At 52.2% G+C, this 14637-nt stretch overlaps 5 protein-coding genes and 1 non-coding gene across 6 annotated transcripts; 2 read left to right on the plus strand and 4 right to left on the minus strand.

Annotated features, from left to right (window-relative positions):
- Positions 1-540: 540 nt before the first annotated feature.
- Positions 541-1979, plus strand: BO72DRAFT_447544 (glutathione S-transferase family protein). Its single transcript, XM_040944570.1, has 3 exons — positions 541-1343; positions 1410-1732; positions 1785-1979. Exons 1-3 carry the CDS (start codon positions 990-992, stop codon positions 1885-1887), a joined length of 780 nt encoding a protein of 259 aa, XP_040801762.1. The 5' UTR covers positions 541-989; the 3' UTR covers positions 1888-1979.
- A 131-nt stretch (positions 1980-2110) lies between these two features.
- BO72DRAFT_477052 (phytanoyl-CoA dioxygenase family protein) lies at positions 2111-3509 on the minus strand (the record flags this gene model as incomplete). Its single annotated transcript, XM_040947415.1, has 5 exons — positions 2111-2489; positions 2545-3012; positions 3061-3149; positions 3204-3375; positions 3435-3509. 5 exons carry the CDS (start codon positions 3507-3509, stop codon positions 2355-2357), a joined length of 939 nt encoding a protein of 312 aa, XP_040801763.1. The 3' UTR covers positions 2111-2354.
- Positions 3510-4793: 1284 nt separating this feature from the next.
- BO72DRAFT_458316 (hexokinase) lies at positions 4794-6431 on the plus strand (the record flags this gene model as incomplete). The annotated part of the gene is made up of 5 exons (XM_040946372.1): positions 4794-4842; positions 4899-5009; positions 5061-5086; positions 5137-5547; positions 5610-6431. The coding sequence occupies 5 exons, from the start codon at positions 4794-4796 to the stop codon at positions 6429-6431; spliced, it is 1419 nt and encodes a 472-aa protein (XP_040801764.1).
- Positions 6432-8047: 1616 nt separating this feature from the next.
- On the minus strand, positions 8048-10360 carry BO72DRAFT_95811 (putative MFS monosaccharide transporter). Its single transcript, XM_040950826.1, has 9 exons — positions 10076-10360; positions 9973-10025; positions 9646-9918; positions 9502-9579; positions 9050-9445; positions 8939-9001; positions 8603-8885; positions 8468-8553; positions 8048-8419 (listed from the first exon to the last, which is right to left on the minus strand). The coding sequence occupies exons 1-9, from the start codon at positions 10218-10220 to the stop codon at positions 8084-8086; spliced, it is 1713 nt and encodes a 570-aa protein (XP_040801765.1). The 5' UTR covers positions 10221-10360; the 3' UTR covers positions 8048-8083.
- Positions 10361-11980: 1620 nt separating this feature from the next.
- BO72DRAFT_t125 lies at positions 11981-12061 on the minus strand. The gene has a single exon. It is a non-coding gene; the product is annotated as a tRNA-Ser (tRNA).
- A 52-nt stretch (positions 12062-12113) lies between these two features.
- On the minus strand, positions 12114-14514 carry BO72DRAFT_427880 (Zn(II)2Cys6 transcription factor; the record flags this gene model as incomplete). The annotated part of the gene is made up of 4 exons (XM_040943002.1): positions 13715-14514; positions 12964-13662; positions 12431-12909; positions 12114-12361 (listed from the first exon to the last, which is right to left on the minus strand). Exons 1-4 carry the CDS (start codon positions 14452-14454, stop codon positions 12114-12116), a joined length of 2166 nt encoding a protein of 721 aa, XP_040801766.1. The 5' UTR covers positions 14455-14514.
- Between the last annotated feature and the right edge of the window lie 123 nt (positions 14515-14637).

A 14637-nucleotide genomic window follows, 5' to 3' on the forward strand; every position in this document is an offset into this window, starting at 1 on the left:
CATCAATATAGGGCGCTGTGATGATGGAGAGCTGGCAACAGACGAGACGGAAGGATAGGAGATCTGCTTTGCTGAGCACCTAATGCGATTCAGTAAATAACTATGAATGATAATAGTTCCAAGCAAACCTGGAGAAGAATCTAGATTATCTCAAGTGGTAGATCACTAAGACAAGCCATGGTAAGAACTAGATAGTGTCTGTTTTGCGACTTCGTCGAATACTCACATGGCAAGCTGGGACGCTTTATTTGCTCGGCCTAGGCTGTATTGTCGTCGGTAAAGCTTGCCCGTTCGGTTGATCGAACTATGCGCCAGCTATCAGACTGCAATGACTCCTATCATGGGTGATGGATGACATATTTGGCTCTCGCGTATATCCTCGAAAGATGATTGTCTGTGGAGCTGAGTTGGTGGAACCGGGCTGGCTGAAGCCGAGTATACTTCAGTCTTCCGCTCGGGCCTGCATGCGCCCGGTCGGCCCATGTCACCAAGAAGGGGAACGGAACGAGCATAATCATATATCTCCTGCGAGTGCACCGACACGACTCAACTCAGATCTGAAATCTGAAAGCTCCAATCATTAAGTTCACACGAAGAATGTGTAGAAGGATGAAGACTATACCAACCAAGGTGGATGGATACTTGCAAGAAACCAAGTTACTAACATAAAGCAACACTAGCGTCAAGGCAACACCCACTAGCCTTAGGCAACCACCAACAAATGCACACTGTCCTCCAACAATAGACATTCTACTACATCCTGACTTCAAAGCTAAGAGAAGGCTAACTAAATAGTAACCACTTCAATTTGCCGCTAAGATCTCTTCGCTTGTTCCATATCCCAAGCGAACAGAGACTACGCGATCCTTCGATCCTTCTCGACACCTGCGGACTTTAGGCGCCCGACTATAAGACGCCCAACAACCCAGCAACAAAGACGACTAAAGCTTACTTCTTCCACCTCTCCGCAACACAACCCACACATCACGATGGCATCCAACCAAGCCCCCGAAATCACGCTCTACCGTGGCTTCCCCTGGCCCGGGAAATACACCTGGTCCCCCTTCGTCACGAAGCTCGAAGCTCGTCTGCGCTTTGCGGGGATCTCGTATCGCACGGACGCCGGGTCACCGCTCGGCAGCCCGCGGGGTAAGATTCCATACGTCGATATCACGGACCGGACGACAGGCGCAAAGACTACCATCTCGGACTCAGCTCTGATCACTCGAGGATTCATTGAGGATGGTCTAATCAGTGACCTTAATCGCGATCTCGATGCGGAGAAGACAGTGCTGGATGCTGGAGTGAGGGCGTTGTTGGAGGACCGGTTGTATTTCTATCTGGTACACTTCCGCTTTTCTTCCCTCACGGATTGCCTACACGGTTCGAGAAGCTGATTCGGTCGACAGAACCACGAGAAGTGGATCGAGAACTACTACGAGATGCGAAAACACGCCCTGAGCGCGCTGCCGTACCCGGTTAAGGTCGCGGTGGGATACTACATCTACCGGAGACAGAGGGAGATGCTGTACAACCAGGGCACCCTGCGGTTCTCGTTGGAGGAGCTAAAAGGATTCAAGGAGGAGGTTTGGACAAGTATAAGCGAGCTGCTGGTGTCCCGCAAGGCGCAGAAGCAGGGTGATGGGCCGTTCTGGGTGCTGGGCGGCGAGGAGCCGACTGAGGCCGACGCGGTCTTGTTTGGGTTTCTGGCTGGGTCTTTGGTTTGCTCTGCGTAAGTCTTCTTGACCTTTGGCATCCCGCCAATTCTAATCTATCGTGTCCAGCTGTCCGGAGACTCAGGCGATCTTGAAAAGCTTGCCTGTGGTGGTGGAGTATGCACGGCGCATTCATGACCGCTACTTCCCGGATTACACTTGCTGGGAGTGAATGCTTATTTGGCGATGTTTATGGCCCATGCTATTTTTCTTGATAGTCTATTTATGTATTTTGTTCTAATAATTACCACATCATCTTGCAGATTCGTTCTTGCCATGAAAATGCCTTGACTCAATGCGAGCGGATTATATGCATGTGGGCGCAGTGGCCTGAGGAGTGTTGGTAGCTGAGGCGTTGCTCAATGCATCTTCTCCACGCCCGATGCTCGCCAAGAGTCTAAAGTAGGTTAGTCTGGGATATGAAATGAAGGTCTGTGTCTTCCCTGCATAGGGCGCAATACAGTTGAATCTAGTCCCGAGCGTACTAGAGCGCCAGGCGCAGGATCGCATCTCTTAACCAAGCTAGGTTCACGTAAGCTACATTAACATACCTAGCTACTCCAATGAACTGCCCAGATATAACTGACAAGTCTGATTCCTTACGCGGTTACCCAAAGACACTCCAAGCGGTGTAAGTCATCACAACAAGGCATCAGGAGAGATAAGATCGACCCATCCCAGGTTCGGCTCGGATTGCTTCCAACCCAACCGCTGTTGCACCAACTTTGAGTATGTCCGCACATCCTCAATCGGATACGAAAGGTACGATATCTCCTGTTGACTTCAGGGTCAGTCACTCACTCGTGGAGCAAAGCACTTTTCGACCTACCTCCTGGCGATAAATCCCGCTGCACATGAACATAATGTGCATCATTCGTCCTCCTGAAGACTCGAAGAACTCCCCGCCTCCATGGTAGAGACTGCCCAACATGATCATAGCTTCGCCGGCCTGCAGCGCAGCGTCGACAAGACCTGTCTCGCCATTAGGGCCAAAGTCCGGCATCTCATCGCCCCAAAGGTGGCTACCCGGGACCACACGCGTGGCTCCATTCGCACGACGAGTATCGCACCCGGGAACAAACAAGCCGAGAAGCATGTCGCGGTTCGCGTGGTACGCATCAACACGAGCATGTCTGGCATGATGGTTCTTGTCGTCGCGATGAAGCTTCTGCGCGTTCGCCCCTGGTCGGATTTCCATTGTGATGGCGATCGAAAGGAGCGGTTGGGTAGTGTTGGTAGACGGCTCGTCGCCGTACCAGCTGGTTGTCGTGATCGCGAGGAACTCTTCGGCTAGGTCCTGCCAATATCTTAGGACAAGTTCTGGGCGTGGCAGGATCTGTCTTACCTGGTACAACTGATCGGAGAAGAATTTCTCGCGCACGGTCTTGCTGCGTCCGATAAGACGTGTACAAGTGCGAGTTCCGCCATTGAGGGCTGTTGTCTGTCAGGCTATCTAGTTGATGGCAATCTCTGGTGCGATCGGCTCACCACCCAGCTTGCTCCGTTGTTCTTCTTTTTCCAGCCATGGTTGAACTTCCTGCCTTGCTTCCTCTAACGTTTCCAATGTGGTAAAGCCCTGGACTATCACACACCCATCTCGTTTTAGGGCATCGATGAAGTCTTCTCTAGGTGCAGAGTAAGGTAGTCGTTGGATGATAGGCTTGGTCGTTCTCGCATTGATTGTGGTTCGGAATCGGTCACGCGGAGAACAACACGAACGAAGTAGAAGTTTCCAGAAGAACGCTGCGTGTTGCGAAACATCTCAAAGTCGATTTGAGAGAGCCTCGAAGTCATAATAATTGAGATACATGTTTCGTTACAGCGACTGAAGGCGGGGAGATGCTTATCTCGAACCAATTGTTGTTGTGGTTGTGATAACCAAAGTGGGAGGAGATGGAAGGCTCAAGGCTGGAGAAGTGGGGGTCGATCACTGGATGACGACTCACCCCACGTTTCTTTCCATTTCCACACTTGCAACTTTCCCCCTCACCTTCCACTCAATCTACTCTCAATCTACCCCAATCTACCCCAATCTAATTTTAATCATGGAACATCCGCTGCAACAAGCCTTCTCCTCTTCTATGCTTCTTAGCTGTGCCCGTGTCCGTGTCGGGGTTCAAATGTGTGTTGCCTGTGTCCACGAAAGCTAAGCTCCAGACAAGCAAGCGCTTGAATTACGGTGCTTCTTCGCCCTCGCTTCAACTATTTTAGTACACACTGCACATCTGCTAACATTTCCATCGTTTCAATGTAGCGCCTCTAAAGGTAAGCCCGCATGAAAGCTCGTGTCAAAGCTCGCGAACCCTCATCTAAGGGCGACTTGCAGCTAGCGTCTCGAAAGTCAATGGCCTGATGGCGAATCATCCCAGGAAGGTTCAGGATCCGTGCCTGCTTGTGAACCATCTAGAACGTCTGCCCGGCCGCGCGCCTGCAGCGCTACGCTATCTGCCAACTGCTGCACTCTACGTCGTTGATAGCCATCAGCGAGCCTCGGCAACCCCGGGAATTATTCTGATTCCATAGCTTTCCACATGCAGTCACAAGATCATCCCCAATCAGGAATGCAGAATGGCATCGGACCCCTTTCACTAGTGCCAGAGGTAAGATAATCGTCATGCGGCCGGAGCCGACTACACCCAACGGCGACAGTCCATCCCGAGTTCCGTATGAGTCCCGTATCCACATCGGGCCGACGTCACACTTGGATCAAAAGCGAGATTTCGCCGGGCCAGCCCTGACTCGGCGCCCCACCCAAATACTGATCGCCAACTTTTAAGTTGGTCTGCACACCTTTGGTTGGCTGGGAGGTGGCCCGGCGCATGGTTTTATCCGGACTTCTCTCCTCCGTTCTCTACAAGTACACAACCCCCGGCGGGAAGGAGGGAGATGTCATGATGGGGTCAAATCCTTCTTCGGTCTGCTTGCGTGGGATGGGTGCGCAAGGGCCTCTGCCCCTCACCCTCCTCTTTGGAGAGAATTATATAACACTGCGGATGTTTCTATGTCCGTCCATGTTGACAGAAGCCATTCTTGCATTATATCTGACCCTCCAAAGTTTACCCCACGCACTAAATCACAATGAAGGAGGCCCAGGGAGCTTGTGCCCCAACTGCACCTGTCTTGAAGGGTAAGCGCCTTGGTCAGCGGTAATTGGTCATTGGTCCTGGTACTCACACACAGCAGATACCCCAGATAAGGTATCGCAAGAGGTTGAGCGCATTGCGCAGATGTTCACCATCGATGGAGACTCTCTCCGGCGCATTACGGATCACTTCGTTAAGGAGCTTGAGAAAGGTCTGTGGTTGCTTTAATTGTATCGCGTGTCTTCTTACTGACCCAGGGCAGGCCTCAGCAATGAAGACAGCGACATTGTATGAGATCGTTTCTCCTCACCATGCATCCTGCCACTAACGGTATATAGCCTATGAACGTGACGTGGGTGATGAATCAGCCGACCGGGTACGAGACAGGCTCATATCTCACTGTGGATATGGGCGGTACGAACCTTCGCGTCTGCAACGTGACCTTGACCGAGGAAAAAGGGGGATGCGAACTGACACAGCATAAATTCAAACTCCCGAAGCACATGAGACACTGCACCGCAGACGAGCTCTGGACCTTCATCGCCGACCGCATCGAAGACTTCATTCAAGAGCAACATCTCACACCACCCGAGTCGGAGAAATTGCCCCTAGCCTTCACGTTCTCTTACCCCGTCACGCAAGACAATATCCGACACGGCGTCCTCCAACGCTGGACAAAGGGGTGGGATATCTCAGGTGTTGAGGGACACGATGTGGTAGCACAGTTGGAGCAGGCTCTAGAGCGAAGGGTATGCGGGTCCCAATCATTGTGTACACACCGAAGCAACCTCTCTTACTGACAGCTGAACAGAACATCCCCGTACGGGTGGTAGCGCTTGTCAACGACACGACCGGAGCACTAATTGCATCCGCCTACAAGGACCCCGACGTAAAGATTGGCAGCATTTTGGGGACTGGCTGCAACGCCGCGTACATGGAGAAAAGCGGCAACATTCCGAAGATCGCCTCCCATAACCTTCCCCCTGATCAGCTCGTCGGCATCAACACCGAATACGGCGCCTTTGACAACGGCCACAAAGTCCTCCCGCGATGCATGTTCGACCTCGAGATCGACCGCGCCTCCCCACGACCGGGACAGCAGACCTACGAAAAGATGGTCGCAGGCTTGTACACCGGGGAACTTTTCAGACTGATTCTCGTACACCTGCACGAGACAGTGGGCTTTTTGAGTGGTTGTGATCTCCATAACCTCCGTGACATCCACGCGATGGAGTCTTCGTGTCTGTCGCGCATGGAGGAGGAGAATGCCGTTGCGGAAAGTGAAATGGCCGAGACCCGCGCCATGCTCAAGCAGGAGTTCGGGATCGAGCCTACGCTTGAGGAGCTGAAGACCTGCTGTATGCTGGCGGAGATCGTGTGCACGCGGGCGGCCCGGCTCTACGCCTGTGGCATCGCCGCCATCTGCAAGAAGGAGGGAGTCACGCGGGGGCGTGTCGGCGTGGACGGGTCGGCGTTCAGCAAGAACTACCAGTTCAAGGAGCGGGCTGCTGCGGCTTTGCGGGAGATCCTGGAGTGGCCGGCGGAGGAGGACTTGATCACCTTTGTTCCGGCAGAGGATGGCTCGGGGATTGGGGCTGCATTGATCGCCGCTCTGACAGTGGGAAGCAACTAGGGTTTTATGATTGATGACTGTAAACGATGTCATTTTATTTTATTCTCAGCAGTATACTTCAGCGTTATTAGCATAGCATGCAGATTTGTCTAATCAGAAGGATTATTCCAAGTGTTCACAATAAGGTCTAGCAGCCACTCAATATGCCCGGGCTACGTTCGTTCTATACTCTCCCCCAATCAAGCTAAAGTATAAGGTAGTCTTCACTAGTAACAGCCACCTCCCTGCTTCGATGGAAAGTTCCCCAGCGTCATCTCTGTCCCTGCTGCGCTTCTTTTGACGATCTAAGGCAAAACCTATGCTAGCGAAAGCTCGTTCCATTGAGATATTTTGTTACATTAAGGACTTCGCCATATCGAGGATATCATTTATACCAAGGTAGACAGACACCCATCACAACGAGGAAATATCCCATTCTAGCCGCGGTGTCCAACCTCAACTCCGCCCTGGAACTAGCCAAACCGAACTTCCAATGTCCCCACCAGTCACTTAGCACTGCTTTGCGAGTCTACCCCCCCGCCCACACAAGGTACTCTGAAGCCAGTTCGTTTCCCGTCGGAGTCTGGTGTCGGTGGCCTACGGTCTCCAGTTCTCCGAGAATCGGCTGTCCAGCGGTAGGTACCACCCTGCCCGGCCCTGCCCGGCCCTGCCCTCTTCCGCATCCATTGCGAGTTTAGTTCATACACCCCGAGGCATCCAAACTGCTCACTCCACCCCACATGAATGATAATTACTGGGTCCGGGGATAACACCTTCCAGATAGAACTGAATCCACGATAACAGGGCTATCCATTACTCCGGTCTTGGTCTCAACAAACTTAGAGAGCGAAGATAGTGCGGAGTCGCAATCACAGCCGAGGGAGTGGATATAGCAGTGAGACAGCACAACTGCTTATGCACAGATTGCCTAGACTGTCACTGAAGGTATACGTAGAAGCAAAAGCGCCCGGGCACGCGGTGCGGGGAGCGGGAGCTCCAACAGTCCCAAGAACGAGATCGAGCTGAGTGGTTGGAGGTGCGCTGGGCGAAAGACCTGGGAGAACTTCATCTGTATTGGACGTTTTCGATGCACGGCTTGACCTATCTCACCTTTACCATAGCTAGTACGCAGTGGTGGACGGCGATTTGAGTACACCATCAAGTTATGGATTGACATCGGACTTAGCCTGTTAGGACCGACAGCATACTAAACTTGGAACCTTGAAGGGTACGGTTTCTCCGCATGGCGGTTCCACCCGCCGCCGCCCACGGGGGAACATGGAACATGGAACCCACGAGCAAGCCGCTGACGAGCATTGGCCTCAGTTTTTCAAGGTTTAGGTCCACGGTTCAAGCCTCGGCTACCTCTCTAGGGATGACTCTATGACTAGCTCCTTGGCTGAAGATAAACCCTCGGGTTTGCATTAATTTATGACTAAGATATGTACTGTGACCCCGGCCCTCAATTCCGGCTAAATACATCCCTCGATTTAGCCTCCAGAGAGACCCTGCACGACCAAGTCAGCCTGACCGCTCGTCTTCCGCCCCAATGCAGCCGTCGCACGGGATCAGCAAGCCCTCTCCGGCAAAAGGAAGGATAATAGATTGCATGGGCTGGGGCTACCGACGCCATCCCGTGCACCGGACTGCACCGGCACCATGCAACTGCCGGCTTACGCTTCGGTAGTGTGTAGTGGCACGGGAGCGTCGTCCAGATGCACCGCCTTGGTCGTCATCTTCTCCGCGGATGCGTCCATCTCACCATGCAGCAAAGCAGTCAGACCGATGTCGCGGTCGATCTGCTGGCGGAGAGCCTCGTCTTCGGCCGCCATGCCCTCCGATCCAAACACTTCGTCCATCTCCTCGAGTGTGCGGCCTTTGGTCTCGGGGACGAAGAACAAGACGTAGAGAAATCCGATCACCGTCAGGCAGCCGAAGAAGATAAAGGTGCCATAGGCGGATCGTGCAATAAAAGGGGAGGTTGCCAAGCCGACACCGAAGTTGTTGAGCTATCAGGAATTAGCCGAGCTCTTGAAGACACAGGTAAGGATACATACCCAGTTGCTGCTACCGCCAAGACTGACTCCCTTGGCACGCATGCTGAGCGGGAAGACCTCCGATACCACAATCCAAGCACAGGGACCTAGTTAGCTGTTAGTTTTGCGCTCATTGTATCAGAGACTCAAACATACCCCATGAATAGGCAAAATTAATGATGAAAATCCACACAAATGCTACGGTCGCCCAGCCCGCACTCCGGTGGCTTCCAAACTCGCCTTGGTACGTAGCGATAAGTCCGGCACAGATGAAGTGGCAGATCGCCATGCCTGCAGCACCAGCCAACAGAATCTTCTTGCGACCTATGTTGTCCACCCAAAGCACTGCAGGAATAGTGAAGACAAATTCGAAAATACCAGCAACGCCAGTTGCGAGGAGGTTGGTAGTGTTACCGCCGAGTTCGAGTTCTTTGAAGATCTGAACCACGCGGTTAGTTATATCATTTCCCATCCTGAGCGAAAAATACTCGCCTGGGGCGCGAAGTAGTTGATCGCGTTGATGCCGTTCCATTGTTGGAATGTCATCACAAGACACTAGATAACAATCAGCTGCGCTCCTGGTATGCAAGGGGTCAACCGTACTGCAACAGTGGTCCGCTTGAAGAGTGACTTGTCCGTGACCAACGAGGCATAATCTTTCACACCAATCATAAAGCGACTCTTGAACGAATCGTCTTGGTACTGAGGATACTTTCTCCTCGAAGTCTCTTGCTCGAACATCTTCAGGGACTTGATTTCGAGGTACTCAATGCGGACGAGAATGTCATCGGTTGAGGCATCGCGCAAGCGGGCCAAGGTGCTGAGACACTCCTCCTCGCGGCCAGTATTCATAAGGTGTCGTGGTGACTGAGGCATGAAGAAGACCATGCCGAACGCTAAGATAATGGCCGGCAAGACTTGGATGCAGACCGGCACCTCCCAGGCCGCTTTAGACTGGCCATCACCGGTGCCACCAATGTAATTGGTACCATAGCAGATCTGGTCTTGTCATTAGCGCTAGAGACCAATGATGATAGAGTATGGCTTGCACCTACCCAGAAGCTGACCATGATACCGAAGGTGATCGACAGTTGCTGCACAGCGACAAGAGAGCCGCGAATTTCGGGGGGTGCCTACACAAGTCAGTCACGAGAAGCAAGCAAGCCTTGGCCTAATTATCATGATTGGCGTAAACTTACCAGTTCAGCATTGTACAGTGGCACAATCATACTCAGACTACCCACTCCCAGACCGGTCACAAAGCGGCCACCGAACACGTAGCTTGGGTCTTTGGTGCATGCCTGCACAATGACACCGGCACAAAACACAATCACAGCCACAACCACCGTAAGCCGACGGCCCAGCGAGTCCGCGAGATATCCGTTAGCCAGAGTACCGACCCAGGCACCCAATTCCAAAATCGACGTAAGCATGCCTTGAGCAGTACCGGTCTGTTCTGCATAGTGTTGGGTCTATACCCGTCAGAACGTGTCACGCCATGGGTATCAATCATAGTTGGTGCGTACTGCGAGAATGAAAGAGTTCATCGTAAGAATACCCGAGAACATGCCCTGGTTATCTGAGAACAATGTAAGCATCTCCACAACCGATTCCATTCGAAGCACCTACAGCCATAGACGAAACCACCAAGCGACGCAAATAATGCAATCGAAAAGGTCTTCTTGCTGCTGAGCAGGCCGCGCCATCCGACGCGGTTGCCCGCGAGCTCAGCGCGCTTGCCTGAGATAGCCTCAGCGCCCACACCAACAGCCATCGCGTCTTAGTATGTGGTCGTGAAGTGAGGGCTGTCTATTGCGATGAGAAATAAAGTCAAGACAGACAGCACGAAGACGCCAAATACCCCCGGATATGGTATGAGGAGAAGCTGGGTGATCGGCAAGCGGGGAAGAGAGGGGGCGTGGGCTTTATAAATCGATCTGCGAGCCTGTACACTACATGGGGAGTCACGTCTTTCATAATCATGCCTGTTTCGTTGTCTGCATCTTCCCTGCTAATACGTTGCCCGTAAGCATATGCTTCTGGATAGCTGCAGCGTCACCGCATGTCATGCGATTCCCTCGTGGCCGGGTATATCGAGGCTTGATTGGGCCCAGCATTTAGCCTGACTTTCGGTTGGGTCTCGACGGTTGTCTCCGAGTGCCACTCGAAACAAGGCATCTGCAGTTCATTTCCTAATCCGTAGGCGCCTAATCCGTAGGCGTTGGCAAACCCCATGGGGGTGTTTGTGTCTGGTTCTCGGCCTAACCCCGGACAGCCGGGATAGCCGGGAGCGACTTCATCCGCCTGCGTCTGGGGTCAAGCTTTTCGTATAGGACAGGGTTTCAACAAGCTCAAGCCTTCAGGCTTATTCGGCAGCGTGGCAGTTGCAATTAGGCCTCAGAGGAATTTTGGCGGCTAATGGAGGCAGGAAAGGAGAGATAGAATGTCTAGGCGGGGAATCTCGCTGGCTAGGTTGGGGAGAGCAAAGGAGGGGAAATGCGGAGCAGCTAAACTCGGACGTCAATCGCATTTAGCCGAAAATGCCCAGTTGGACAGTCATCAGCCCACAGATTTCGGCCCCAGTTTCTGAGCTATAGTGATTAGTGAAGGGCCTCCATCAAATCTATTGCATTCATGATCGGCTTCTGGTTCTCCGCATTATGATCTGGTAGAACAGAGGCGACAGCACGTGGTGTATCTGGCACATGGTGCCGGTCTGCCACAAGCGCATAGTCTCACGTCTCGAATCGTTCGCAACCGGTCCATTGACTCATGACCAGAGAATTTCCGCAGCTTCCGGGCTTACGAGTGAAGGCCAAGACCTGTTCGGGACGAGAATTAGGCTGTGTGCGTGCCGTGCCTGTGAAGCGCGTCCATTGCGCATGCCGAGTCTTGCGGCGCGGTGTTGGGGCCGCCATATCCGATCGGCTCTATCGCAGACTCATCCAGAACGTTCTCTCGGTCGGATTGCTCGATGACGGCATTGGTTTGTGTCTGATGGCTCGGGGATGGCAAGCCCGGTTGATGGTGTGGCTGTGTCTGTTGTAGATTGCGTACTTGTAGATGGAAAAGAGCGAGCGGAAAGCCTAGCGCTGGCGAAAAGGGAGGCCTTCCCCGTGGGGCTCCATAAACACTTCCGATTGAAACTACCTATGCACTGCATGATCTGCTGATCAATCGTACTGGCAATGGAAATGCTCCGGAAAGGAAGTATTCAATGAATGAGAAGGTAGATCAAGTCATGATCCCTCAGATTGATGTTACTCTTATTCTGTCGCGTGTCTCTCTGAAACCACTGTTGGAGTGTCCTGCCGGACATCAAAATATATCTCGATCAAGCGGACAAGAAACAAAATTCCACAAACGTGCAGAAATCCGCAGTCATGCAAGGTGTAGTAGTGCATCCACTGAAAGAAGACAATGTATAAAGTCTTTCAGATATCCATATAGCAATTTAAAACATGAAACGCCATGAGATGACAAAAGTTGAGGGAGAAAATAGCAAGCAAAAAGGGAAGGCCGAAAAAAAAGAAACGACACCTGTGAGATTCGAACTCACGCGGGCGAACCCACTGGCTTAGCAGGCCAGCACCTTAACCACTCGGTCAAAGTGTCTTATTGTTGGAAAGGTTGAACCAGCTAATTATCATATAGCAGTAAAACTAAGCTAACGTCTCTCGAGAATCTCCTTGACATGCCTCGGCAGGTAGTAATTTCTACTTAGCCCGGCCCACAGCCCTGCCTCCAGCCTAACAAGTCCGAGGCCAACCACCGAGGAACTCTTACTCTGATTTCGCAGTGCGTCCCGCCAGAGGTCTACAAGACGTTTGGCGCGAAGAGCGTGGTCTTTCGTCGGTGCCTGCACTAGAAGAAGGATCAGGAAATTCGAGACGGTCGCAAAGCCGATACGGGACCCTTCGCTGTCAGCTCTATCGCTGTTCTTGGAGTTGACTATCAAGGACATAACAATAGGGTATAACATACATGAGTACCAAAAACCTGACATATCCCAATAGCCTAGTCGCCTAACCGTACGGAGCATCTTTGCTGCACAACTTTCGGCTGCCTGGAGCACCGCACTGCCACTTCCATTTTCATCTGACAAATCAATCGCCAACGATGGCTCAAATTCGTCCATTTCAAATAGTTGATTAATGAGGTCGTCGAACTGACCAGCGAAACCAGGTATTTCGTGGGTTTCCTCATACAAGGGCGGCGGAGCGGCAGAGCGAACCATCGGTCGCAGTAAGGCGCGAAAAACGAAAACTTCTAAGAGGATGCAGGCAAACCGAAGGCAGCTAGATTGTGAGGCGATACTCTCCATTGTGATTGTAAGACGACCGTGCTGGCGTAGAGATATGGGTAAATGCTCAGACCATTCTTTCAACTTCTTGAGAAGAGGACGGGCGATCTCGAGTGTTGCGTGGAAATCAGAGCATAAACGCTGTGCTGACCTGAGCGCGCTACACAGAGATAACGATCAGCATCCAAGTCGTCCACAATTTGGAATGACCTACTATAAAGACTGTTGCAGTTCATCCGCAATGCGAGACAGGCGAATGAAATGCTGGAACGGCTGAGCATACCAAACCTCATGCGAAGAGTTGCCGTCGTTTGACGCGGACTGTAAGGCATCACGAAGAGTATCTGAAACTGAGAAATCTTCATCCTCCAAGTCCGTTACGTCCCACTCATCGTTTCTGATGTAAGGAGGGCGCCCCATAAGTAAGCTGCGCCATTTGTCTTCAGCGTATATAGCCCACCATAACCGACGACGTATTCTCCGCTCCCACGCGGGCAGACCCATCGGTCGGCATTCCAACTGAAGTCCAAGCGATGTTGCAATACCCACGAGCATACCGACAAAAGACCAAACCGACACAGTGTCAGCCACCGCGCTCTCCGTTGCACTGACTGGTCGGTGAAGATAGAGAATCCCTGCTTGTAATGTAGCTAAGCGAGGATTGTGACCCTCCCGCAAGACAAGTGCTCGGATCATGTGCCATAGTCGCTCAGTTGAAGGTAGAGAGTATGCATAGATGAGGCAGAGATAGTCGTCGAACTTGGCGAATGGCAATGCTGATGCGTAGATTGCAGCAAGAAGACATACAGGTGTTCTCTGAAGCGTACTTTGATCCGGCACAGTACCAGCTGCTGCGAGATCGAATTGCGAGCGGGACAGAACTGGTAGTGTTGGGAACACGAACTTAAAGAAACTGTAGTCTCATCAACAATTGCTAAAATGAACCCAGGGATAGCCCAACTTACAGAATCACTAGCCTCTGACCACACTCTTCTGAAACAACGCTATTGAGCTCCTCCCGCGTAAGGCTCGAGCTAGGATATTCTGGGTTCTGTTCTGAGGACTCATAGAGCTGATCGGCGGTTACAAGGAAATGCACTGGAATCTTCTCATCCAGCGGAACACCACCTGCGTTTCGAAAGTGCACTTGGTGGGACAGAAGGAATCCTTTATCATTGAACTTGCAGTGCCTCAGCAGCCACGGATCTGACTCTCCCGAAGCGCCAATAACTTGGTATGAGAATCCATCCAAGCCATCGAGGGTCTGAATGGTTTGGTGTGTGTGCCTTTCGACGAAAGGATACGGCGTCTGGGCGCGAGTATCAACAGAAGCCGAAGGAATACCCGTAGGGTCAGGCGTAAACAGGTCCAATGGCGGTGAGCTAGTTGACAGATGTGCTGATTGTGATTGCTGAGCCGCTGAGACCTGCTCAGGTTGAGTAAAATTGATGGTCGCCACTTGTTGTGTTGATGATACGCTCGACCTTGACAGCGCTGCACCAGGGTGCCGGTGGAGAGGGTAGGCAAAAGAACAAGGATAGCCAGCAGTCAGACACCTCTGGCAGCTGCTGTGACTGTCTGCCTGACATCGTAATTTCTTCCGACGGCATTCGTCGCACGGCGGATGTCGCTTTGACCGGTATGGGCGGGAGTTGTTCGGTCTACGGCGAACGGCATTGGTCGAATGCGGAGGTTCTGGCTCCATGTCACCTAGTTCGAGTGCAGCTGAAGGGGAAAGAAACAGAAATTGGAATGGAGAACAAAGTAAGTATATGTCGAGTTTAAGAAGAGGATAAGCGACGTTGGCCGAGAGTTCGGCGAACTTGTCGTCTGATTCGGTTGCCGCTGGAACGGACCGCCGAATTCTTGGTTCATGTTGTCGGAAGGC

This window comes from Aspergillus fijiensis (assembly GCF_003184825.1).
Source record: "Aspergillus fijiensis CBS 313.89 unplaced genomic scaffold BO72scaffold_20, whole genome shotgun sequence".
NCBI classification, from domain to species: domain Eukaryota; kingdom Fungi; phylum Ascomycota; class Eurotiomycetes; order Eurotiales; family Aspergillaceae; genus Aspergillus; species Aspergillus fijiensis.